This window comes from Cololabis saira, chromosome 14 (genome assembly GCF_033807715.1).
Source record: "Cololabis saira isolate AMF1-May2022 chromosome 14, fColSai1.1, whole genome shotgun sequence".
Classification (NCBI taxonomy): domain Eukaryota; kingdom Metazoa; phylum Chordata; class Actinopteri; order Beloniformes; family Belonidae; genus Cololabis; species Cololabis saira.
In genome coordinates, this window is record NC_084600.1 from 37,124,670 (window position 1) to 37,152,643 (window position 27,974).

The 27,974-nt window shown below is 36.6% G+C and overlaps 1 protein-coding gene across 2 annotated transcripts; it reads left to right on the forward strand.

Moving 5' to 3' along the window:
• The first annotated feature begins 1,655 nt into the window (after positions 1 to 1,655).
• On the forward strand, positions 1,656 to 27,671 carry ap2b1 (adaptor related protein complex 2 subunit beta 1). Of its 2 annotated transcripts, XM_061740580.1 has the most exons (22): positions 1,656 to 1,778; positions 7,590 to 7,644; positions 7,819 to 7,924; positions 9,068 to 9,203; positions 9,391 to 9,636; positions 9,897 to 10,087; positions 10,693 to 10,914; positions 11,065 to 11,185; positions 11,481 to 11,576; positions 12,478 to 12,593; positions 12,725 to 12,890; positions 13,728 to 13,826; positions 14,076 to 14,335; positions 15,313 to 15,505; positions 16,159 to 16,200; positions 18,701 to 18,853; positions 21,698 to 21,843; positions 21,972 to 22,101; positions 23,373 to 23,457; positions 23,741 to 23,827; positions 25,045 to 25,199; positions 26,545 to 27,671. In XM_061740580.1, exons 2-22 carry the CDS (start codon positions 7,608 to 7,610, stop codon positions 26,617 to 26,619), a joined length of 2,862 nt encoding a protein of 953 aa, XP_061596564.1. In that variant the 5' UTR covers positions 1,656 to 1,778; positions 7,590 to 7,607; the 3' UTR covers positions 26,620 to 27,671. The 2 variants fall into 2 exon arrangements, with proteins under 2 accessions (XP_061596564.1, XP_061596565.1); XM_061740581.1 differs by lacking the exon at positions 16,159 to 16,200.
• The last annotated feature ends 303 nt before the right edge of the window (positions 27,672 to 27,974 follow it).

A 27,974-nucleotide genomic window follows, 5' to 3' on the forward strand; every position in this document is an offset into this window, starting at 1 on the left:
ATTTTTATACTAACAGTTGCCACATTTTGGTGTGCTTTTTTTTTACCCATATAATTATAATTATTCATCCATCAATTTTCTATACAGATTTATCCTTTTCAGGGTCACAGGGTCTGCTGGAGCGTATCCCAGTTCATTAGAGGCGGGAGGCAGGGGTACACCCTGGACAGCTCGCCAATCGATCGCAAGGCTAATTATAACTAGTTATATACACATTTCATACACATTAAAACTCTATATATTGATCTATGACACACTGACTGACATTGACTTTTACTGAAGCTTAGATTTTTAACTCTTCAGATAAGTACAGCATATTTTTTTGAGGATTTCATTTTTAAAGAACTTTATACTCACATTTCAGATGAAAGTATTCTTTTATATTTCACTCTTAAAGCTATTCTTATTTTATGAAAGAAACACTGGTGAAAATTACTAAAAACTACATATGTAGAATGATTGAAAATAATAATTATAAACAATGATAATAATTCTATTTTGAAGACCAAATGTAATAACATTTAGCTATGCACCTGTAAAAATATTCTGGTGATATAATTTTGCTACTACAGGATAACATATTTGAATCTCTGAAAACTGCAGTGCTGTACAATAACTATATTTATGTTTGACACACAAACAATACCTGTGTAGTTTCCTACACAGGTATTGTGGAACCAGAATTTCAAAATAAGACTTTTAAGGGTCGGAGCTGTGGGGCTATAATCAATTATACCTCCAATTCTTTGACATTTCAATTCATCAGTTTGTACATGTTGAATAGTACCTGTGTGTCGAACTTTTGGTGTTTGAATTGATTATTAAGAAAAAATATATAGAGATACTTTTTTTAAAATATCTTTTTATTTCACAAAAGAAAGGCAATCAGATACATCCTTAATGACGGTAGGTCTTACAATTTTCTAAAAGCACAAAAACACACATTAAATAAATAAATAAATAAATAAATCAGAATCAGAATCGTCTTTATTGGCCAGGTTCGAACATTGTCCAACAAGGAATTTGACTCCGGTAATTTCGCTCTTTGGTGATAAAATAAAATAAACAATAAAACAAATGTGGTATTTCTATGATACAAAATAAACAGTATAAACATTTAAGGTGCAGCAGTTTGAGGTAGACAGAGAAAAGAAAAGAAAAGAAAAGAAAAAGGGACAGTTCTGAATAAAAATAAACATAACCTATTTACCTATTTTACAGGGCAATTATACAAAAAAAATACAAAAGATTATACAATGTTGTTAAAATAGATAAACTGAAGAAAAAAAAAGTGAGTGAATAAAAATATGGAAAATCACATCAGTAAATAACAATAGGGGCATCAAAATTCAAATACCTACAGATACATAAGATACATAAAGTAAATGACAGCAATAAAACAGCAGCATAGAGATACTTTTGAGTTATGGTGATATGATGTCACTGCCTTTAGCGGACCTTGGTACGTGTGCTGTCATTGGCACTATTTATTGTTCTGAATAACATGAACTAATACAAACCATATGAAATTTAACAACAGTCATATAGCCTTTTTTTTAAATATAAAAGATAAAAAGACATTTGTCTATTGAAGAACCGCGTAACATCGCTCTACTCTTGTTGGAGAGGGAAGTTGCGCAGCGCCCTGATGACCGTGAACGCACCACTCGGGTTCTCCGCCCGATGACCGTGAACGCACCACTCCGGTTCTCCATCTTTCTCCAGGCAAAGGACCAAACTCCGCAGGGATACACTCCCGTTTACACAAACTCAACCAGGTACTTTCAACATCTTTAGATAAAAATAATCGATACCAGTGTGCACATTTTGTGCCGCCCTGTCCGTTGAGAAGAGCCTCGTTTATCTGCATTAATTAGCTTCTCTTTGAGCTGCAGGAAAAATGGGCCGCTGGAGTCTTTTCCCTTTTCCGTCAGATTTAACGTTTTGATGTGTTTTGAAAAATGCCAGATGGATCTGAAACAGGATTGTTTTTAAACGGGGACATCATAATAGCTGACTGGATGTGCAGTAAAAGGTCTATAGTTGCAGAGTCTCCGGAAGTAGCTGGTGCACGTAGCTCGTAGCATTTTAGCGGTAAAGGCGGATTTATGGTTCCGCGTCACACCCACGCAGAGTGGTGCGCGTTGCCGCGTAGCTTACGGCGTAATTTCTGCGTCGATGTAACGCGGGACCATGAATCAGGCTTAAGCATTAAGAGGTCAAACCTCACAAACCCTATCATGCTTAGGTTCAGTGTCACGACTGTGGCTTTTATTTTTAGTGTCTGTAGTGGGAATGGGCCGACAATAGCCAATCTTAAACGGTGAATAGATGTAATTCTTTTAAGATATAGTTATTAATTTGAAGTGATGAAGGCCTTCCCACCGACACACCTGGATGATCATTTACAGAACTGTCTCAGAAAATTAGAATATTGGGATTTTCTGTAATGCAATTACAAAAACCAAAATGTCATACATTCTGGATTCATTACAAATCAACTGAAATATTGCAAGCCTTTTATTATTTTAATATTGCTGATCATGGTTTACAGTTTAAGAAAACTCAAATATCCTATCTCAAAAAATTTGAATATTCTGGGAATCTTAATCTTAAACTGAATGAATGAATGAATGAATGAAAATGAATGAAAATATATTTATTTCGGTCAGGTCATTCTTAATGTAGACACCAACTGAAAGCATTAGTTCACATAAAAAAAAAGAGAGACCTAACCGAAAAGGAATAGGCTGAAGCTATACTAGCGTAATAGTATCATCTACTGGATCCCTCATATCTTTCAAACACATTAAACTTAAACAAACGTTTGAATGCATGAATCGACTGGCACATCTTCAATTTTTCATCAAGTGCATTCCATATATTTACACCCCTTACAGTAATACATTGATCTTTAATTTTAGTCCTAGACTTTGGTTTTTCAATCATACGTTTTCCTCGAAGCTCATATCTACTTACTCTTATTTTAAACATGCTTAGAATTTTACTAGGTAACAATCTGTTGAACACTTTGTACATTATCAATGCTATTTTGTATTCCACTAAATCCATGAATTTAAATGCCCTTAATTTAATAAATAGTTAATTTGATGGTTCTCTATAACTTGATTTTGTGATAATCCTTACCGCTCTTTTTTGAAGAATAAAGATCGGTAAGCTGTAAGACATAATCAGCAATATTAAAATAATAAAAGGCTTGCAATATTTCAGTTGATTTGTAATGAATCCAGAATGTATGACATTTTTGTTTTTTTAATTGCATTACAGAAAATAAAGAACTTTATCACAATATTATAATTTTCTGGGACAGTCCTGTATTTATGGACCCCATTTTTCTTTTAAAGCAAAGAGATCAACAACAAATCACGTTGTATATTTGACAAACATTGGACAAAAACGACCCTATCCATCATTTTCTAATCACACCCGTCTTTGACAGTAAATCCTGATAACATCAGTGGTTCTTGGGGTTTTAGTCTCCAAAAGAGGTGTCAAAAGTATTCACATTCATTACTCAGGTAGAAGTATAGATACTAGAGTTTAAAAATACTCCTGTAGAAGTTGAAGTATCATCGCAGGTTTTTTACTCGAGTAAAAGTATAAAAGTATTGGTTTCAAAACAACTTAAAATATAAAAGTAAAAGTAATGTAAGGGGAAAAAAGCCATTAAGGACAAAAGCCATTGAAAATGAATGCATCTTAGTATAATGCAAATATATTAAAGAACCATATATGTGTACTATTGAGCATTAACATGTGTTTCAGAGAGCAGGAGATATGATGACTAGTTGCCTATAAGTATTGTAATGGTGCAAAAAGTCAAACTTCAGAGGCATGTTATCATTTATCCTAACCTTTATTGGAATGTACATCCAAGATGTAAGAATATCTGTGCCACAACCACAACCAAATTCACTCTATCCGGATGGAGCAATTTAACTGGATAGTTTTTTTTTAAAGGCCGAAATGAAATAGAGTAACGAGGCTGTTTTTAAAATGTAAGGAGTAAAAAGTACAGATAATTGCGTGAAAATGTAAGGAGTAAAAGTAAAAAGTCGTCTGAAAAATAATTACTCCTGTGAAGTATAGAGATAACCAAAATTTCTACTTAAGTAAGGTAACAAAGTATTTGTACTTCGTTACTTGACACCTCTGGTCTCCAACATCCCCATTTGTGACAGAGTTTCACGTTGGAAACCCATGGCCAAGTGCTCACATTGCATCCCGATGTAAGTGGGAACTTGCAGATGTTTTGGCTCCAGTGATTATCAGTGATTCATAATCCTGGGCTCCAGTTCCCGGAGCTCTTGTGGTCTGATGCTTCGCTGGAAGAATTTCTATTAGTCCCTCAAATTCCCATCTGTGAAACTACATGAGAGCCCAGTATTTCAGAAATCAGAATCAGATTTAGGTTTATTGGCCAAGTCAAGTCAAACAAGACAGGGAATTTGAGTCAGTTATTTTTGCTCACTGTACAGTAAATAGACAAATGACAGCTCTTGTTATGTTATTTTATGAATCTTTATTTCGGCTTGTACACACTTTTTACAAAACAAGATGAAAAGGTAAAAAAAACCAAAACATTTCCTTTGCCGAAAAGGTGTAGCTGAAGCCGTAGCTTATAGTGCCTACCCTTTTTTTCTTATGATCAGCTTAAATATGAGACATTAGCATTACTCCGTGGAAACAAACAATACATAAAAAGACAAAAATAAGTAAGACAAAATATATAATTGACTTTTCACATTCTAGAATGTTTTTGATAGTATATACTTTATATTTATAGTGTTTTATATTTATTTACAGTATTTTCTTTAAACATTTCCTTAAACTTGAAGATATAACTACACATTTTTAGGTTGTTATTACAACTATTCCAAATTTCTCTAGCCTTAATTGATGTACATCTCTTTTTAATATTAGTTCTTGCTGTCGTCATCTCAAACATGAGTTTCCCCCTCAGATCATAGCGGGTTTCTTTTATCTGGAACAAATCCTGAATGTAGTTTGGTAGCAGTTTCTGCTGGGCTTTAAAGGCAATTAAAACAGTTTTCTGCTCTACTATATCATGGAATCTTATTAACATATATACAATTTTTTTTAAGTGAAGGGTGCATCAGTATGAGGTAGACATGGATATTAAGGTGCATTGTTACAGCATATGATTGTGGCTATTATTCCACAGTGATTGATTACTCTGAGACTCTATGAGTGATGAGAGTTCATCAGAGCAACAGCTTGGGGGAAGAAACTGTCTCTGTGTCTGGAGGTTTTTGGATACAGAGCTCTGTAGAGCCGTCCAGAGAGGAGGAGTTCAAACAGACTGTCCTGGGTGTGAGGCGTCTGCAGAGATGTTAATCCGGCAGATCTTTTGTAAAACAACTGTCTGTGGCAGTGCTGCAACTTCAGGCTCCTAAATCTGTTTGAAGTGTCACCCACATTACTGCAGTTGCATGGCTAGCTTAAAAACGTAAATGAAATACAAAGGGATGTCACACATTCCTAAAACATTGCTACAAGTGCAGTGTATTTCCCGAACAAATTATGAAGAAGGTACAAAGATTAACAAAAAACATCAGGATAGTGAGTGTATAGGTGTGTTTCCGTTTTCTTTAGTGGAATTTACTGTTTTGAATGAATTAATTTTTATTTCGAACATGTATATAAAATGAAAGTAAAAATAATAATAAAAAGATAAACATTTACATCTTCATATGTTTGAAAAAAAGGAGTAGGAAGAAGTGTACACTTTTTCCTAGTTCCTACCCCTTTATAACACTATGGATTTACATTATTGCTATTACAGTATTATATCTATCTGTTTTAAGGGTAATAGTAGATGTATAACGCTAATCTGTTTTTAAGTATTAATTCACAACAGGTATTGAATATGCGCTGATATACAAAATGCCAATACTTTGAATTAAGTTTTTGCCAATTGTCGATACCAATCTGACTAAGCTTCTGGTGCAATACTTGATACTGACAAGGTTAAATAGCATGAAGTAAACTGTATTTATTTTTTCTTGTAATAGTTTAAAACTAATCTATAAACTTAACAATATTTGATATTTTCATAAACAGTTTAAACAATGACAATAATCAAGCAAACACTAAATAAATGTCAAACCATGTCTGTTCACAATGCACGTTCAGCTTTTAATGTAATCCTAAAGAGCTCAAATAGTCCCCATTATTTATAAATGATTCCGAATTAGTTAGGATAACATGTGATCCCTGTGCACACGCTTGCATGTACTTGTTGAAAGCAGTGATTTAAAAAAAACAACAACAATATTGGAGCGTATGTGTGTTATTACAGGACAGGTGATAGCTTGGAGCTCAGGAAAAGCCACGACTGAAAAATACCTCAGACTGGTTATTGTGTAGCAAGGCTCAGTGTAGTCCGCAAATCTGCAAAACCCAATATCTTCAACAGTGAGAAGAGCTGGTTGTCCAGATCAATTCCAGAGGTTTCTGAGTGATGCCTTTTGCCCTAGCTTGGTCGTTCTCATAGTTTTTGCCTTTTAAGAGGATTGAGAAGCAAGCTGTTGAACGTATTTTTTCTCTCGCTTGACCTTGACAAATTCCTTGTATGGCCTGTGATGATATCTCTTAAGATGAGTCAAATTAAATTAGCTGCATGACAGATGATGAGCATTCACTACAAACCACTGATAATGTGCTGATATCATCGTGCACCCCTTATTTATGTCACTCTTGGTTTCTGATATTTCTAGGTAATGATTAAAAAAAAAGGAATCTGTTAGATTTTGGAGACAAAATAGATAAACCAAACTGCTGAACTCTCTTGTTAATAAAATACTTTGAAAGCCACAGTTTAAAAAACAGTACAATACAATAGGCACAATTAAGTCATTAATTTCTACTAGGGCTGGGCGATATGGACCAAAAGTCATATCTCGATATTTTCTAGCTGAATGGCGATACTCGATATATATCTCGATATTTTTTCTGTGCCATAATTGGGGTTTCCCCCAAAGCATTATAGCATAGCATCTCTGTTAGCTTCATTTTTTTCTGAGGCAAACCCTTAAAAAAACAGTCAGTTTTAATACAAAGCCTCGTGCCAAATGTCACACAGGTACCTTTATTAACAGAGGTCTGCACAATATCAAAATGTATAAAACAAATGAAATACAAATAAACTGCCTGCATATATAGAATAATAAATGCTTCTTGAATAAAATAAAACAAATATCCCTTTCCTGCATAACAATTAAATTAAAATACATGTGCAATTAATACAATGTAGACAGTAACAGGCAGACTTTTCCACTGAGGTTGACAGTTGTGCAAATAACAAAACATTTGTGCAAATCTCAAATAAAACATTCAAGTCAATTTGTCACCAAATAAGCTATATCAAAATCAAAAAAAAAATTTTTTTTTTTTTTTTTTTTAAATCGATATAAACGATATTGTCTCGTACCATATCGCGTTTGAAAATATATCGATATATATTAAAACTCGATATATCGCCCAGCCCTAATTTCTACAGTATGAAAAAGGCTGCTAAGTGATTCCCTTTTATATCCTTCATGTAGACTTAAAGGACCACAGTCATGACGGACTCCAAATACTTCACAACAAACAAGAAAGGTGAGTAACGAATTCATGGGAAAGAAAAACTAACTCAACATGAATGTAAATTTAACGAAGTAGACTTTTGAAGAAGTATTTTCACCCTTAACATCATTTCCTTTCTTTTGGCTAGCTTTGAACTGTATAGTCAAACTCTGCTCCTGTCAAATTTTGGTATGATTTATCCTCCAGGGGAGATCTTTGAGCTGAAGGCAGAGCTGAACAATGAGAAGAAGGAGAAGAGAAAGGAAGCTGTAAAGAAGGTCATCGCAGCCATGACTGTTGGCAAGGATGTCAGGTACTCTAGAAAGTTCACCCTGTTGCAGTTTGATTTATTTATTTATTCATTTATCTTTTTAAGTGGACAGATGATACTTTTGATCACTTTGGTCATAGTGTTTAAATAAGATGGAAGTGAATACGTTTGACTGTAAACTAGGGCTGAAACGATTCCTCGAATAATTTGAGTAATTCGATTACAAAAAATGATCAAGGAATTTTCTCTGCCTCGAGGAATCGTTTAATTTTTCCAGGTCAAAGCTGGTATTTCGCCCGGACTACGTTTAATGCGGCACAACGCGCTGACGCCACCCACGTAAAGGAAGAAGAAAGAGGCGGAGGATATGTTTGGTTTTAGTAACATGCCATGCTCAGGCAGTCTGCAATGGCCCAGGCGGGAGACACATGTAGCTCAGTGCTTAACTTTTATTTTTAATCCACGCTATATTCTTCTGGTCCGTTCTCCTATATGTTCCCCCTCTAACCCGGTACATACATAGGTTCCTCTAAACATCTGTTCCCGCTACAGTTTTAACTAAAAGAAAAGGCAGAACATGTCAGAAAAATAAAAACGTAATAAAGCTAACTGGGTAGTTTTCAATTTTATCTCTGTAGTCATTGATGGATAAAACAAGCAGCACTGGAGCCTAATGTTCTCCAATACAGCAGGTCTCATCATTTTATTTTGAACACTTCCAAAACTCAAAATCCTAAAGACTTTAACTTAAAACTTAACTAGAACTTAAAATTTGCTTGACACAAATGAAAGTTCAATTGAAACATGTGGGAAAAACACCTAACCTTTTAAGTGATGTGTGTTATCAGGTGTAATGGCATTTTTAGGTTAGAAATAAGAACATTTCTTGGTAAGATCCTTAGTTTTTTGAGTGAAGGCAGTGAATTTGGTCAACTGGTGTAAGTTCAGGGTTTTTAAATCCACAGCCCTGAACCTACTGTATTATATAATTTAGTCTTATTGATGTCAATTAACATCTAACATCTTATGTATATTTATAATTGCTCTAAAATATGTTTTATCCGATTACTCGATTAATCGATAGAATTTTCAGTAGAATACTCGATTACTAAAATATTCGATAGCTGCAACCCTACTGTAAACTCTTTGTTGTAAACTGACAAAATGCTCTTGTTTTGCCATCAGTTCCTTGTTTCCAGATGTGGTCAACTGCATGCAGACGGACAACTTGGAGCTGAAGAAGTTGGTCTACCTCTACTTGATGAACTACGCCAAGAGCCAGCCTGACATGGCCATCATGGCTGTGAACAGTTTTGTCAAGGCAAGTTGTATTAATTATCATCTGCTTTTGACTTAAAACAGACTATTTATATGCCAGACTGAGATTCCCTCAGTGTTCATATTTTATATTATGTTCTTTGTAAACATAGTAGTGTAATGTGTCATGAATTTCAGAGAAGCAGAACTGCTCAGACTTAAAGTGGATGGTTTTTCATTTACACATACAGGATTGTGAAGACCCCAACCCTCTGATCCGGGCTCTGGCTGTCCGCACCATGGGCTGCATCCGAGTGGATAAGATCACAGAATACCTGTGTGAGCCGCTGAGGAAGTGCCTGAAGGATGAGGACCCATACGTGAGGAAGACGGCAGCGGTTTGTGTGGCTAAACTTCATGACATCAATGCCCAGATGGTGGAGGATCAGGGCTTCCTGGACTCTCTGAGAGATCTAATCGCCGACTCAAATCCCATGGTAGGTGTTGTTGGTTTTAACAAAAAAACAAAAGACAAAAACCGTTTCCTGACGTCCTTGCTGAATAAAAGAGGAATGGAAACATTTGCACAGTTTAACAAATGTTTTGTTTAATCATCAATACATCAAGTTAAGAAACTGTTACTTTGTTCCAGCATTATTTTGCATAAGAAAATGTTTTGACTGCTGTTTAAAATCCATTAATAACCAGCATGACGCAAACCACCAAATAATATAAAAGCTTCACCTCTGTCCTCAAGGTTGTGGCCAATGCAGTTGCTGCCCTGTCAGAGATCAGTGAGTCCCACCCCAACAGCAATCTGCTGGACCTGAATCCTCAGAACATAAACAAGCTGCTGACGGCCCTCAACGAGTGCACGGAGTGGGGACAGATCTTCATCCTGGACTGCCTGTCCAACTACAACCCCAAGGATGAACGTGAAGCTCAGAGGTAGCAGTCATGCCATTTTTTAATTGGAGGGTTTTTAAATACAGGACTGTCTCAGAAAATTAGAATTTTGTGATAAAGTCCTGTATTTTCTGTAATGCAATTTAAAAAAAAAAAAAAAAAAAAAAAAAAAAAAAAAATGTCATACATTCTGGATTCATTACAAATCAACTGAAATATTGCAAGCCTTTTATTATTTTTTATTTTGATATTGCTGATTATGGCTTACAGTTTAAGATTAAGATTCCCAGAATATTCAAATTTTTTGAGATAGGATATTATTTGAGTTTTCTTAAGCTGTAAGCCATGATCAGCAATATTAAAATAATAAAAGGCTTGCAATATTTCAGTTGATTTGTAATGAATCCAGAATGTATGACATTTTTGCATTACAGAAAATAAAGGACTTTATCACAATATTCAAATTTTCTGAGACAGTCCTGTAGTGCTTAAAAGTTTTATACGATACACGATTTATACGATAGTTTTCTACAAAATTACCACTACATAAGTATTTTATTTATTTTTTGCAGTTGTGGCACTCATCCCTGCATATTTAATTATTTTTTAATGACTGTCTGTCGCCTTTCCTTGCTCTTTTCCCAAAGCATCTGTGAGCGTGTCACTCCCCGGCTGTCACACGCCAACTCAGCCGTGGTTCTGTCAGCTGTCAAGGTGTTGATGAAGTTCCTGGAGCTGCTTCCCAAGGACTCGGACTACTACAATACACTGCTGAAGAAGTTATCTCCTCCACTGGTGACCTTGCTCTCTGGAGAGCCAGAGGTCCAGTATGTGGCTCTGAGGAACATCAACCTCATCGTTCAGAAGAGGTGAGTGATCACAATACTTGTTGCTGCATCAATATCTGTTAAATATATTTTAATTATGTATTTTAAATATTATTACATTCATTTAATGGTCAATACAAATGAAATATAAATGTTCAGCACAGTAACAGAGAAGTAAAATATTGTGTGCAGGCCTGAGATCCTGAAGCAGGAAATAAAGGTGTTCTTCGTTAAGTATAACGACCCTATCTACGTCAAACTGGAGAAACTGGATATCATGATCCGCTTGGCCTCGCAGGCCAACATTGCCCAGGTACCCTACATGAAACACAACTACTTTTAAGAAAAAAAAACAGTTCAGAGTCTGAAACATAAGTTAGATGCAAACATAATTGGATGAATAATATCTTACTCCAGAAAGGTGTCTTTTTTTTCTTTTCTTTTTTTAGTTTTTTTTTTTAGTTCTTATAGGATTGAATATTCGATTTCAGCTTTACGCTGTTTTATATAAACCAGCATGTCTGCTGCATTAAAGTGGTTGATAATGTAATATAACCTTCATTTGTGCAAATATTAAGGTTAAAGAACTTCTATTGTCTTGCTTGCAGGTTTTGGCTGAATTGAAGGAATATGCAACCGAGGTGGATGTTGACTTTGTGCGCAAGGCTGTACGAGCTATTGGACGCTGTGCCATCAAAGTGGAGGTAGGAAATGTTGTCAATGACTGCGTTTACATGCAGTCAATAACCCTTTTAAAACCCGAATATTGGCAATAACCCGAGTTTGCACGGCCATGTAAACACCAATAACCCCTTTTGAATAACCCGAATTTGCTCATATTCGGGTTTTTAAAAACCTGAATATGACCCCTGGGTTACTCCTTTTAAAACCCGAATATTCGGTCATGTAAACGCCAAACGGAATATCCCCATCAAACGGAACAGGAATTTGTTTTCTGCGCATGCTCTGTTAGCAAGGAATCTTGGTCTTTTGAGTCCAGGACGTACTAATAAACATGGAGAAACGCAAGACCACGCCACACTTTTGGAGTTAGAAAGAGACTAATCATTTTATAAATGTAATCAAGGATATGAACAGTTTGGCATTTGTAGACGGTAGAAAGTACCGGGATAGCCAGATTTACAAGAAGGTGAGCGAAAAGTTGCGCGAAGCAGCATTTGTTTTGAATTTGGATACAGGAAGAAGAAGCGGAAATGACGCTAATTGTGTCATGATGTTCTCCGCGCGTTGCTGGTTTGATCCAGATATCCCGAATGATTAATTACCATGTAAACAGGGATAACCCTGTTTACTCACGCATGTAAACGGAATATTCCGAATGTTTCAGTAACCGGAATATTAGCAATAACCCGAATTTTGACTGCATGTAAACGTAGTCAGTCTATATAATTCAATTGAATTCATTAAAACTTTAAATCCATTTATTCATGCTCAGTTTAATTGGTATATTTCATGCCGGGCCATAATAGAAAACTTGAAACAGGGATATTTATAGTGATTTGATGATAATTTGTGCTACAGTATGAGATACTATGACTCTTTTTCAACATGGTGAGATAGCACATGTGTCCTGTTCTTCTCCAGCAATCAGCTGAGCGCTGTGTCAGCACTCTGCTGGACCTGATCCAGACCAAGGTCAACTACGTGGTTCAGGAGGCTATAGTGGTCATCAGGGACATTTTCCGCAAGTACCCTAACAAGTATGTTTCCCTCAGAACCCCTGAGAACATCTTGCCAAATATCAACAACCATCTAATCAGTCCTTGGCTAAAATGAGCTTATTGCTGTTGTTTACTTTGATTCTGTTCACTGATATGCTGGTATTCCTCAGGTATGAAAGCATCATTGCCACATTGTGTGAGAATCTGGACTCTTTGGACGAGCCTGACGCCCGAGCTGCCATGATCTGGATCGTTGGGGAGTATGCTGAGCGGATCGATAATGCTGATGAGTTGCTGGAAAGCTTCCTCGAGGGCTTTCACGATGAGAGTACCCAGGTGGGTTACCTAAAAAAGGCACACAATGATTTGGTCAAAGGTAACTAAAAGGGGGATTCACTGGCATCTATGTACAGTATCTTAAACAAATGAAAATGTGCAATGACTTGTAACAGTTGGCAAGAGAGTTGGAGGTGTTTTTATGTGGGGAACAACTGGCTGGTGAATTTTTCAGCTCAGTGAGCAACTTAGACTGGGGAAGAAAGGGATGGATTATAATAGGAGCCAATAAATACTTGAGTAGAGGCTTTGAATTTTTCCTTTTAGTACAAATTTGATATGATTTATTTTATTTTTGTACATGTAAAAAAAAAACAACACTTCATGAGAAGTTTAAGAAAACAAAACTGGTTAATGTTTGGACATTGTTTTAATTCTCAATCCATTCTGCTCCATAGTTTAACTCCACTGACTGATATAAAAAATCTTTTCATAGTTGTTCGTGTTCTACGAGTCTTAAAATTTAGAGTACCCCTTAAATTATACCTCCCCTCTCTGTCATAAAACATTTCCTGCAAGTGAGATGGTAATAAGTTGTTCCTAGCTTTATACATGAATTGTGCAGTTTGGAATTCTACTATGTCAAAAAATTTGATTATTTTAGAATTGAAGAATAAGGAATTGGTGTGTTCACGAAAACCAGCCTTATGAATTATCCTTATGGCTGGTTTTCGTGAACACACCAATTCCTTATTCTTCAATTCTAAAATAATCAAATTAATCTGAATGACAGCCACTGTTATTTTAAGGTCTGTCTTTTTTTCTTTATGGTTCTTCTACCATCTTTTCAGTCTCGTATATAATGTATTTGTGATTTTCTTTTTAATGTTTTTGTAGGTTCAGCTCACTCTGTTGACTGCCATTGTCAAGCTGTTTCTTAAGAAGCCGTCAGAGACTCAAGAGCTCGTGCAGCAGGTCCTTAGCCTGGCCACTCAGGTGAGTTTTTCCTTCTTTGAAGAAGCACTGCTTTACATGGGTTTCACATACTCTTGAGAGGTATTGCTGCTTGTGTTTCTGCACGTAAACTCAATTATGATTGTATAGGATTTGACCCTCTTTGAAGCTTTACATGCCGCTACAGTCATAACTTTTTATAATGATGGCCGTTCAAGCATGTGTTTTTTTATGAAGGAAATATAAAAATATGATTGTAATTGTGTGTTGACCTCTTCTGTTTCTTGCCAGGACTCTGACAACCCTGACCTCCGCGACAGAGGCTACATTTACTGGCGCCTGTTGTCCACTGATCCTGTGACTGCGAAAGAGGTGGTGTTGTCAGAAAAGCCCCTGATCTCAGAGGAGACAGATCTGATTGAGCCCACCTTACTGGACGAGCTCATCTGCCACATCGGCTCCCTGGCGTCAGTCTACCACAAACCACCCAGCGCCTTTGTGGAGGGAAGCCATGGAATCCACCGGAAACACCTTCCCGTTCAGCACAGCAGGTTTGACAACCAAAGCTTTGAAAAAATAATTTCTCAATATTTTTCTCAGGCTGGTATTAGTGATTTATTTGATTTTACTCAAATGGTTCCTATTGATTGTCCTTGTGCTGTTTTTTTCCCCATACATTATCCAAGAGTAGTGATGAAATTATTTTTGTAAAGCTTTTCACAAATAAATGTTTAGTTTATTTTCGGTCATGACATCACAAAAAAAAAGAGAATAAAAATTACAACAAGGAAACGAATACACTGTTAAAAAAAAAACATTACAAAAAAGTTTCCAATATACAAATAACATCTAGACCGAAAAAGGTGTAGGCTGAAGCAAAGCTTATTCATTCCCTAACCTCAAAAAGATTATTTAAAGTAATGAAATAAAAGCAGGAAGTAAGAGATAAGACTGCCAGTAAAACAAATTGCCTCCATGGAGATAACAAAGATTCCTCAAGAAATACAAAATAAAAGGTGCAGTCTACATGTTTCCTTCATCCTTAAATAATCAAATCAAATCACCAATTAAATGAATACCCAAATCAACATAGCAAGCATCACCACTCATTAATTTGATATAGAGAAATCATCCTTCTTTTCAATGTTTTTTTAAATAAGGTTAAGGTTCTACATCATTTCAAATCCCTCTCCAACTTATTCCATACATCCACCGCTGCCACTGTAGTGCATCTCAGTTTGGTGTTGGTTCTGATTTTTGATTTCCTGTATATGCTCTCCCCTCTGAGGTTGGAATGGCTTTGTCTTAAATTAAACATATTTTGAATACAATTGAATACAATTGAATACAATGTTGAAGGCTTAAATCTGAAATCTCAGGATACGCCTCACAAAATGGCTCATAGAACTTGGTATTTCCATTAAATCAGAGACATGATATTTTAAATTCAGCAATTCAGAATTGTTTTACTTAAAAAACATCCTTTTAATTGAATACAGTGCTGACTAACTCCTTTCTTTTGTGCTAGCATTGATACAGGTGAAAGCCCAGTGAGTGGTGGTCCAGCTGCTGCCATGGACCAGCCACATGTAATCCCCAGCCAGGGAGACCTGCTGGGGGACCTGCTGAACCTGGACCTGGGCCCCCCGGTTAACGTCCCTCAGGTCTCCTCCATGCAGATGGGTGCCGTGGACCTCCTGGGAGGAGGTCTGGACAGTTTGGTGAGCTTGAATGCAAATACACGCACACTGATTTTACTGCAGAGTAGAAGCATTCACCACACCCTGCTTTGCCATCCCTTTGTTTTAATTAGAAATTTAGCTTGATTTTTAAAGGACAATATGTTAATTATTAATGCAAGACATCATAGAATTTGATTTTTACTCCCTTAAGATTATTGAAGTAAGAATGTAATTTTTCAGTACCTCAAAACACAATACTTTTACAATACAAAGTGACTCATTAAGAGTCACTTTGAGGTTTTATTTGTTTAATTCTTTTGTATCTTTGATCATTTTTGGTGTTCTGATTTGTTTATGTGGGTATTGTCACTCCAAGTCTGAAAATTGTGCATATTAGATATCAGCAATATGTTTTAAAATTATGACTGAAATTGGTTCATAATATTGAAACATATCTTTCCTCCTGCGAACGTTTACCTAACCATTTTTTCCAAGCTGCTGGAATGTCTGGATTTCTTAATTTGTGTTCTCGCGGATTCATTCTTGATGCTTAACATACCATGCAGAGTAAATATTTTCCCAAAATGTGAGGGTTTCCTCTTGATGGGTTGCGGTTGCTAAGAAGGTCTCTGTTTTCTGTCTTTGTTTGTGTTTGGTCTGTCTTTGGGGGCCTCTCCTCTTCTCTCCTGTAGCTGGGGGGAGACCTGGGCGGAGGTGTTGGGGGAAGTCCAGCAGTAAGTCAAGCCCTTCTCTTCGGCCATCTGCATGCTGCACGCTTCTTCAGTTCTTTTTCCACCGCTCTCTTCAACTAATAACTTTTTAATTCTTTCTCTGTATATAGATTCATTAGCAAATGTTTTGATTGTTTGAGCCCATTCACAGACTGGGAAAAGTACTCCCACTGTTTGCACTTGTACTCATTTTAGTACAGGTACGTAAAGAGAGAATTGTATGCAGGGGGCGCAGCAGGGATGGGCGGTATGGACTGAAAAATGTATCACGATAATTTCTGGCATTTATCCCGATAACGATAAAAAAAATACCAATACAAAAACGTCATCAACGGGAATTTATCTTTCTTTCTTTCTTGCTCATTTCTTTCTTTCTTGCTCATTTCTTTCCTTCTTTCTTGCTCATTTCTTTCTTTCTTTCTTGCTCATTTCTTTCTTTCTTTCTTGCTCATTTCTTTCTTTCTTTCTTGCTCATTTCTTTCTTTCTTGCTCATTTCTTTCTTTCTTTCTTTCTTGCTCATTTCTTTCTTTCTTTCTTGCTCATTTCTTTCTTTCTTTCTTGCTCATTTCTTTCTTGCTCATTTCTTTCTTTCTTTCTTTCTTTCTTTCTTTTTTTCTTGCTCATTTCTTTCTTTCTTTCTTTCTTGCTCATTTCTTTCTTTCTTTCTTGCTCATTTCTTTCTTTCTTGCTCATTTCTTTCTTTCTTGCTCATTTCTTTCTTTCTTTCTTGCTCATTTCTTTCTTTCTTTCTTGCTCATTTCTTTCTTTCTTTCTTTCTTTCTTTCTTTCAGGCTCATTTCCTTCCTTCCTTCCTTCCTTCCTTCCTTCCTTCCTTCCTTCCTTCCTTCCTTCCTTCCTTCCTTCCTTCCTTCCTTCCTTCCTTCCTTCCTTCCTTCACGTACGTTGTGCGTGGATTTAACGCAGAACCATAAATCCGGCTTTACACAAAAACGTCATCAATGGGAATTTATCGTTTTTACCGCGAGATGACAAATTCTTACCATGGGGTATTTTTTTGACGGTATATCGTCAACGGTAAAATATCGCCCATCCCTGGTGCGCAGTAGCTGTTTTAATTGATCCATTATGGGGAATGGACTACTGTGTATGACAAAATACTTGGAGCTCATAGATTCAGGGATTTGTTGGGCATTAATTAACATTTAAATAACTCAGTTGTGCTTAAGAAGAACTTGTGCAATCGGTGAGCAGCAGCACTGTTATGAAAATATGATATAGTCTACAATTCAATAATATATTATTGATCCTTGAAGGAAAATGTATATTGCTGCAGTAAAAATCAGCCATTGTTATCAAGTCAGCTCCTGGTAGTCATTGTAAAAAGGTTTTGGTGGGCTGTGGGCTGCAGCTTTGTGCTATGCTGGTCTGTATTTACGCAAACCTGAAGAATCCTCTGGGGAAAAATAACCCCACTCTCTGTTGTTTAATTACTGTGCTATGTGTTGGATGTGCCGTGCTGCCCATCATATTTAACACTTTTTGCAAAATTCCTTCTGCACAGTATCGTGCAAAATTAATTTTGACATTTGTTGCACAAACCAGCCATTAAGGGCTCACGCTCCAGCTACACAGTGTAAGTAGATGAAAGCGCGTTTATGAATGACTCTTTCCAGAGCCCCTAAAGATGCAGCAGTCTTGATGTGTACTCTCTTGGTTCCAGCCACTTCTGGATTAGAAAGATCACAGTCTAGCAGAGACGCAGCTGGGGCTCTTTCCTGAACGCCTGCTCCACAGCTCCACCTAAACCGCACCCCATTTTATTATTAATATTACTATTACTATGCAATGTAGTATTAATGTGAAATGAAGTACTTTGAGCCAAATCTCACTGGCTTGGGTTTCATCTATAGAAACGTAATATTTCATACTAAATTGATTTTAAAGTTTCAATGAATTCAATTGAATTATACAGGACTGTCTCAGAAAATTAGAATATTGTGATTTTCTGTAATGCAATTACAAAAACAAAAATGTCATACATTCTGGATTCATTACAAATCACTTGAAATATTGCAAGCCTTTTATTATTTTAATAATAATGATCATGGCTTACAGCTTAAGAAAACTCAAATATCCTATCTCAAAAAATTAGAATATTCTGGGAATCTTAATCTTAAACTGTATTCATATAGCCTTTTCTAAAAGCCTAAAGCAGTCTTCTTCAGTGGTTTCTATATTCATACTTGTTTGCTGTAAACATACGTACCATATTACTCAGGCATAGCCTATTTTGAAGCAATAGTTTTGTGTTTAATGGACTGAAACACTCAAAACTTCATATAACTTAACCTCACTTGATTCTTACCTTTCTCTTCGGCCTACTGCTAACGCCAGTTAATATGGTTAAGATATGTCTTGATCTAATGATTCTCTGTGATTTCTTTGTAGGTTTCTAGCAAGCTTCTCAGACTGCCAGAAATGCTTCCCACATAAAGGATTTAAACTGAGTGTTTTGTGTGTGCGTTTGTGTAATTCTTTCAGGTGGGACAAAATTTCATTCCATCGTCTGTCCCCAGCACTTTTGCACCTTCGCCCACTCCAGCACCTCCGGCCGTCAGCAGTGGCCTCAACGACTTGTTTGAGCTTTCCACAGGCATGGCCATCACCACTGGAGGCCACGCAGCCCCTAAAGCCGTGAGTGCTAATGGCTTAATTCCCGCCAGGAGCTTTTATGTGGCCCCTGGTCATATTTAAAAAAAGGGGGGGGAAAGTAGTGTTGTCCCGATCGCCGTCGCTTCCGTCCGGTGTCACTTCCGGTCGGCGGCCGGCGTCACTTCCGGACGGCAAGCGAAACTAACATGGTTTACATATCGCATTTTGTTAATTAATAAAAGTTTAAGATGCTTGGTAGCCTTTTCAGTTGGTTAATGATTCATTGGACAGTGTTTGTACATGTTAATCTCTGCTAGAGATGTTTTCTACTACTTTGGATTTTTTGCCAGTGTTGCACAATGATAATGTTTGACACATTATTTGTTATTAACCTCCGTTGTATAGAGGACTTGTTTACATCATTAGGCTTTTAGGATTGGCCTGACATTTTTTTCATTTGAATATCTAAATGAGGACTTTGCATTTCAGATGAGCTTCTAAGCCTCCTATAATTTAATGCGATTGTTTTGTTTTGCTGATATAATGCACAGATGTGTCATAAATAAAGCAGCGTATGGTTAATAATTTGGTTGCTTATTTATAACATCAAACTGGCTACTATGGACTGAAATGCTTGTGCTCAATGCTTAATATAATATTCAAATAAGGAAATCTTGGTGGAAAGTGGTGCTTTGTCATTATGGCGTGTTTTATTAAAAGTAGGTCAATATCAACTTCATTAAGTTTGCACAATGAATGGTTTCAAAATGAACTTGCATTTAAAATAATATTTCTTTATTTGAATCTTATATTTAACATTCACAATGACTAAATCTGGAGACAATTAATACATAATTACGGTATTATGTAAACTAGACAGATATATTCTCCTGCTCATTCCTGAGCACAAATGTATTATATATACATAAATCTTCGTCTTTGAGTGCAATTTACATTTTGAAAACCCCCAAATTTTCCGCGTGCGCGCTTTGTGCGCCCTCTCCGTCTTTTTGCAGATGTGGCCCCCGGCCTAATCTAGTTGAAGACCTCTGTTGTATATCATTATCGACTCTGCTAACATAACTGCATTTTTCTGTTGTGGGGTTAATTTATTACCATTTTATTTTTTTAAACTGCTGATATATTTTCACATCGTTGAAGAAGTTTGCAATTTAGTTGCAACTTCTGCACGCAAAATAGTTGCGTGAGAAGTCTAGCCTTTAAGATAAAGTGGTAAACCGCTTGTCAAAAAAAACACAATGATGATTTTTCAAAACATTTTTTCATTTTTTGTACAGTACCAATCCCAGCAAAAGTTATCATAGAAAAAGCTAAGGATGCCAGCAGATTGTATTGAATCTGAATAGCAATTGTTTCTCCATGAAATACATAGGCATACAACGTTTTATTTACGCAGTAATACTGTAAGTCTGAACAGATGACTTCTGCTGTTGAAGCGATGTAAATCTGGTTGAAACCAAGTGCTTGCAGGGATTAAAGTTCTCCGTACCTGGTACGGATTTCCGTCCTGGGGATTTTTTTGGGATATTTTTTTATGAGATCAGCGCAAATCCGACAAAAAATATGAACACCGGGGTGTCTGTAGCGCCGCGGTGACTTGTCGAACGGCGCCCACTGCAGTCAATCAGCTGTTGGCTGTGCACACACAGTAAAGTTCTCCTCTGGTTTTAGATGCACGTAACCTGACACCTAATAACTCAGCCTAGGCTGAGTTATGGTTCTGCGTCAAAACGACGCCGTGCCTACGCATGTGGTTTGCGTCGACGTGTTTTTGATTGTTATTTTATTCTGCATGTAAAGCACCGTGTGTTGCAATCAGGCATCAGAATCTTCCGCGGATTTTGGTCTCAGCAAAAAATTTCCGCGGAACGGGGAAAAAAAAAAAAAAATTCCCCAAACAACGGACCAGGCCAGAAAAGAAAAACATAATATTCAAAAAAATAAGCGACGTATCTATCCATTCAGAAATCAAAAATCATTTCCATTTGGGAGCTTCTGTGCGGCGCTGAATATGCAATGCAGTGTTTTGCGGTGCGGTGTGCTTCTCATTGAAATGACTGGAGGCAACACGTTGCGGCAGTGAGCAGAGCCGGCAGGGAAAAAAAGTCAACAGTGCCGCGTGTCCGTGTGTAACCTAAATCTACCATGGCCTCAGTGTTAGGGCTCGGCCAGGTGGGGCTTTATAAATATATGGGCTTCATAAATGTATTAAATATATGAGCGCGGAGTCGGCGTGGCGAGGAGCCGGGCGCGCGCCGGCGGACAGTGGAGTCGCGCTGTGAAGCCTGAATTATGGTTCCGCGTTAAATCGACGCCGTAGGCCTCGGCGTAGGTTACGCGGCGACGCGCGCCGTACGGTGCGTACGGCCGCGTACCCTACGCCGGGTCTGCGTTGGTGTAACGCAGAACCATAACTCAGCGCTAGACCTCGTTGCATGTCGGTGTGCCGCAATGTAAACACTGCGGAGCTACAAGCCTACGTTGCATTACGAATGTGACGCGCTGTGAGCTTGTATATCTGCATTTTAATTTCAGATGCTTTGTTCAAAGTTATGTAGCGAGTCTGTAGTGCAGTGCCTCGTTTAGGAACCCCCTGTCATTATTACATAAAAAGTATCTACTAGCACGGATATTGCCACTGGATCAAAAGATGAACTCTCAGGAATGGATTATAAATTTACGTCTTCAATCGCAACGGGGGGGGGGGGGGGGGGGGGGGGGGGGGTCTGAAAACTTTCCGTCCTGGGATTTTTTTTTGCTTTAATCCCTGTGCTTGATAAACATTCACATGTAGATGTCAGATCACCTACAGGTTGTATATCAAATGTTGCTGGTAAAGCCAATTAACTTGTTTGTTTTTACCAGGTCTGGCTTCCTGCAGTCAAAGCGAAGGGACTGGAGATCTCTGGAACTTACTCTCGCCGCCAAGGCCACATGTACATGGACATGACCTTCACTAATAAAGCCCTGCAACACATGACTGACTTTGCTGTCCAGTTCAACAAGAACAGGTCAGTGAGCTGACTGGAAGGACATCGTCTTCACTCGTTTCTTTCATTTTAACCAGGTTTTTTTTTCAAAAATCTGCTGCTGATTGACAATAATATAACCGGCGTGTTCTTTATTTTTCGATCTGCAGTTTTGGGGTTATCCCCACCAGTCCTCTGCCAGTTCACACTCCACTGATGCCCAATCAGAGTATTGATCTCTCTTTGCCTCTTAACACCATTGGGCCAGTCATGAAGATGGACCCTCTCAATAATCTCCAGGTACTAGAGCACACACTCGCCTCATGTTAACGGCATCGCAACACATTCAGAAGATCTAGAACAGGGCTCGGCAACCCAAAATGTTGAAAGAGCCATATTGGACCAAAAACACAAAAAACAAATATGTCTGGAGCCACAAAAAATGAAAAGTCTTGTATCAACCTTAGAATGAAGAGAACACATGCTGCATGAATCTATATTAGTTATAACTGGGGGAAGATGTTTTTTTCATTATGCACTTCGAGAAAAAAGTCAAAATGTTGAGAAAAAAGTCGAAATGTTGAGGAAATAGTCAAAATTTCAAGAAAAAAGTTGAAATGTTGAGAAAAAAGTCAAAATGTCGAGAAAAAAGTCAATGTTGAGAAAAAAGTCGAAATGTCGAGAAAAAAGTCAAAATTTCAAGAAAAAAGTTGAAATGTTGAGAAAAAAGTCAAAATGTCGAGAAAAAAGTCGAAAAGTCGAGCAAAAAGTTGATATTTCGAGAAAAAAGTTGAAATGTCAAGATTAATGTTGAAGTACAATCTTGAGAAAAAAGTCAAAATGTCGAGAAAAAAGTTGAAATGTTGAGAAAAAAGTTGAAATGTTGAGATTAAAAAGGAAAGGAAAAAGGAAGAAAAAAATTTGAAAAACAGAAAAAGAGAAGAAAAGAGAAAAAAAGGAAAATAAGAAAATAAGAAAAAAATAAAGAAAAAAAGGAAAAAAGAAAAAAAAGGTCAAACATTTTTTTTAAAGCTCCAGGAGCCACTAGGGCGGCGCTAAAGAGCCGCATGCGGCTCTAGAGCCGCGGGTTGCTGATCCCTGATCTAGAACATTTGCTTTTGAGTGCACGTGAATGACTATCACTTAGATGTTCTGTGGTGCATTATGTGGTGTCAGAAGTGACAGCCTCCACTTGGATTTGTTCAGCTGATGAATATGTTGAGATGAAATTAAAGCATTGACCAACATCTATCAATACCCTATAGACTCGTATCTTGCTAATTACAACCAGGAAATATAGAATATAAACCCTTTTAAAGCTTTCTGGAACTCGGCGTGTTATAATGTGGATGCCAGACCTTATCGTAACAAAAGTGACTTTTTTAGAAAGAAAAATATATTAATAATTTACTTTTTTATAAATCATATACCGGTACTTGAGATGATGATAATATTTGATTATAAGTTCTTAATAGTAGATGATTTCAATTGGAAAACTGCTGTTTATCTTTTATTAGTGTAAGTATTGAAACATTGTTGAAATTAATTGATATTAAATCTCTTTGTTTCAGGTGGCTGTCAAGAACAACATTGATGTATTTTACTTCAGTGTACTCATCCCTCTTAACATATTCTTTGTTGAGGATGGAAAAATGGGTATGGTTGTTTAAATCTTACTAAAACAGCAATAGTTATGTCAGAACACCATTTCAATGCCTAAAAACATCGTCTTCAGAGCCAGAAAGCTCAGGAACAAAATGTTTATGCATTTGCCGCATGGGAAGTAAAAATGTTTCAGTATTATACTACTGAATTGACGAAAAAAAAAAACATGACTGTTTAGACTGAAATATTTATCAGGTAATTAAACCCCATTGAAATCAGGTTTGTCTCTGACTCTTTGATGAGTCATGTTGAAAGATTTGCTTTCCTTCTGCAGAGCGACAGGTTTTCCTTGCTACCTGGAAAGATATTCCCAATGAGAATGAGCTACAGTACCAGATAAAGGAGTGCCACCTAAATGCAGGTAACGCACATTTGTCAACAACATACATCACAGAATTGAGGGTGGGGGGGTGGTGTATAAGCAATGCTAAGGGTTATATAGTTTTTATGTTAATTAACAAAAGAATCCTCTTCATATTCCAGCCTTTAACTTCTCTCTTATTTGCTAAAAGTCTTTGCAGGAAGTTTTTTTTCCAGGAAGTATTGTGTGATGCTAAAAGAATGCCCTGTGAATGAAAATTAAATTTTAACTTAAGCTGAAGTAATTGTACAAATGACTAGGCAAGCCTTTGTATTTTAATTTCAGTAATCATAAATGTGGTGACATAATCTATGGTGCTGCAATAACTTAGTTCTTCCTTCTGAATGTCAGTGTTCATGAAACCTATTGTTCAGGGTTTCCGCTGGGTTTTAAAAAGTATTAAAAAGTGATAAATGAAAATTGCCAAATTTAAGGCCATTAAAAGTGTTAAATTCACTGTCAGAGGTATTATTTTTTTTTAAATTGGTATTATTTTTTACCTTTTACATTTTAAGCAGTCTATTTTATTGTCATTCACAAAGTGAAATAAATGTGAAACATCTGGTCAACATCAATGAGTCTATAAATCTGTTCTGTATAGTGTTCTATAGTTCAAAATCTGTATTTATGTTAAAAGGTCCGTGATTAACAATTAATGTTGTGACAGTTTTTAAAAAAAAATCTGAAGGTAGTGAAAAAGGTATTAAATTGGTATTAAATTTAACATAAGGATTGCTGTATAAACCCTGTTGTTATAACTCTTTATAGACTTCAAAAAGGCTATGATTCCTTAAAAAAACCTCACACTTCTCTTTGTGTTTTCTTTTTTTTCCACCAACATGCCTATCTTTGGATAACTCCTTTACTTTTATCTGTAACTCAATGACGCCTCCATCTTCTTCCCATTTAGAAACTACCTATAGATCAGCCATCGTAGTCATGGCAACAGGATAGTGAACAGCAGTCCATGGTGGCTGTTCTTTAGAGTTAGAGCTGCTGGTCACCTAACAGAAATGTTAAGAGTGTTAGTCTAAATTTCCTAAATGTAATCTAACTAGAAGACTAGTGTTAGCGGTACAGTGATGACTGGTGTGTGTTTGTGTGTAACATTTGGTTTCCCCTAGTTCAGTAATTAGATGGTAGCACCAGTTGTTGGTTTTCTTTTAATAAAGTTTTCTTTTTCTTGACGTGAAGTAATCTTGATTCTGGTTTTGCAGACACTGTGTCAGGGAAGCTCCAGAGTAACAACATCTACACCATTGCCAAAAGAAACGTAGAAGGCCAGGACATGCTCTACCAGTCCCTCAAACTGACCAATGGGATCTGGATCTTGGCTGAACTCCGCATTCAGCCTGGGAACCCTAATTACACGGTACAGTACGGAGGAGTTGATGCTGACGTCATGCAAGTGGAAGTTTTAAATCATTGTCACTTTTGGATTACATGCAGTGTTGTCAAGACAACATACTAACCTTAAAAGATTGTGTTTTTTAGAAAAACACAGAAGTACCAACCTGTGAAAACATATCTCAAGTAATTTAACGCCACATAACTATTGGGGGTGTTGCAGCAATCCCAGCAATTACTTTTCTATTACTATTCCATTACCCTTACTCACATAATGACTCGAGGGTTAATTAGTGTTATGTTTGTCTAGTGTGCTCCATTTTGCGTTATTTTCATTTCATGTTTTTGTAATGTGTCTTGTTTTCTGATATCATTTTGCAAATGCTGTCAGTGGATAAAAAAAGCTCAGTTTGTCCCAACTTTATATCACATACAGGACTGTTTCAGAAAATTAGAATATTGTGATAAAGTTCTTTATTTTCTGTAATGCAATTTAAAAAAAAAAAAAAAAAAAAAAAAAAGTCATACATTCTGGATTCATTACAAATCAACTGAAATATTGCAAGCCTTTTATTATTTTAATATTGCTTATTATGGTTTACGGTTTAAGATTAAGATTCCCAGCATATTCAAATTTTTTGAGATAGGATATTTGAGTTTTCTTAAGTTGTAAGCCATGATCAGCAATATTAAAATAATAAAAGGCTTGCAATATTTCAGTTTGTATGACATTTTTGCATTTTGACTTCATCACAATATTCTAATTTTCTGAGACAGTCCTGTATACATTTTCCTTTGCATTCAACTCATAGTTCAGATGTAGGAAAAAAAGCTCATTTTGAACACAAGTGAAGAATGTTTACACTCAGAAGTAATCAGGGTTTAAAATGTAAAACCTTTGAATGTGGGAGACACATTTAATCTGCCCAATCTGACATTATAATCTGCCATTATATACAGTTAAGTTTCCATATAAAAGCTTTGTATTCACAGAAAATCAAGAATAAATATCTATCTTGGTATATATTAAAAGAGCACTTGGTAAAGTGCAGAGGAAATGCATTCATCAAATACATGAGCTTACAAAACACTCATAAGAATTAATTGTTCCCAGGACAGAGTTTAGACCATGTGAATTTAATTTTCTTTGTCTATTAATCAGAGTTACTACATCTTGTGTCATCTGCTGCTGCTTTTCTGTGTGTATAATTGGAGCCTGCTCATCTACATAAATCAACTCTTACTTTCTTCCGTAATCGTACTGAATCAACACACCATTTGTTTCTTGCTTTTGTTGTTTTTGGTGAAGTTTATAACACATTGGGATTGAAATCCCCCTGTGTAACTCTTGTGCTCTGCTGCTTCCACAGTTGTCTCTCAAGTGTCGAGCCCCTGAAGTTTCTCAGTACGTCTACCAGATGTACGACTCCGTGCTGAAGAACTGATTTGTTCTGCTTGACGGCAACTTCGCTTCATCCTGATGGCAAACTTCAGTGTTTTTTCATTTTCAGTATCTACATACAGTTAACTGCCAGAGCAAGAAAATCCAACCAAGTAGTAAATTGGTGATTATTAATCTGAAATATTGCCCGTGTTTTCCCTCTGATGATTCAGAAGGGTGGACATTAGTCAGTGCAAAGATTTTGTGAGTTTGTTGTTCAACACACTTGTGGTATCCTGCTTTCAGCACTTAAAAGCGTCATTGAATCCTTTAGATCCACTCCCAGTTTATGTTTACGTCCCAGTAAAAACATGTCTACCATTCCATCCTTAAGTGAGTGTCTTAATGTTGTGACTGATGGTAAAGTAATCTGAATGAGGAGGGGAAATAAATCTCCTCAGTTTCCATGATGCCATTGTTCATTTTTATCACGTCCTTCACATTTCCTCCCTCTTAGATTTATTTTTGATACTGGCTTTGCTTGTGTTGTACTTTTTTTTTTCTTAAACTGGTGCCAATGCTTTTATTCTTTTCTCTTTTACTTTTTCATGTTGTAAGTGTTACAACCAGAAGCTACTGATGTCTCTTTCTGTTGCCATGATTTAAAGAAACAACACCTTTCACATTCAGTGGATAGACACAAAGTTTGTGAAGCATTTAGATGTCACACATAGTTTTCCTCCTTTAGTGTAAAACATTGCATAACAATTGTGTATATAACAAAAAACAAGGTAAAAAAACAAAAAATCAAATATAAACTGTGGACCAGAAGTAACAAGTAGCAACTCCGCTGCTGTAGATTCTCAGTAATCCCCAAAAGCTTAAACTAAAGGCATCTAAACTTGGTTATTCAAGGGGAAAAACGGTCAGACTTTCTTTAATTCAGGCCTTTCCTGTCGGTTTTACATTCCTCCTTTTTCTTTTCTTTAGATCTGGCAGAATAGAGACATGTAAAGATTCATGATTGCATTTACACTTCAATGTTCTTCTGAAAGGACTGTCCCATTTTTATCATCTGAACACCTTAACCATCAAACACTGTAACTCTTTCTTGTTCATCTCTATATATCCAATATCTTAACACTGAGGAATTTCTCGCCTTTTTTCCTTTTTATTTTAAACTTTATACACCCACGCTCTGCTGGACTGGATGTAATCAAACATTCAGAATTAAAAGTCTGAACTGAAAATACAAAGCGTTAAGAGCAGTGATGTGTAAGGGAGGGAATGCAGAGTAACGAGAAAAACACAGGACATTTATGAACAATACCAAGTGAAAATTCCTTGTCTAAAATAATAAAACTTATTTTTACAACCACTACACAAGCCGGAACAGTCGCGCTTTAACATACCAGTAGC

What these genes read in the sequence shown, in the direction of transcription:
- ap2b1 (XM_061740580.1), top strand. Translation starts at nt 7,608, where the DNA reads ATGACGGACTCCAAATACTTCACAACAAACAAGAAAG. An exon ending in CGCAGGCCAACATTGCCCAG is followed by an intron (nt 11,186 to 11,480) that starts GTACCCTACATG and finishes TCTTGCTTGCAG; the next exon opens with GTTTTGGCTGAATTGAAGGA. An exon ending in GTCCAGTTCAACAAGAACAG is followed by an intron (nt 21,844 to 21,971) that starts GTCAGTGAGCTG and finishes TTCGATCTGCAG; the next exon opens with TTTTGGGGTTATCCCCACCA.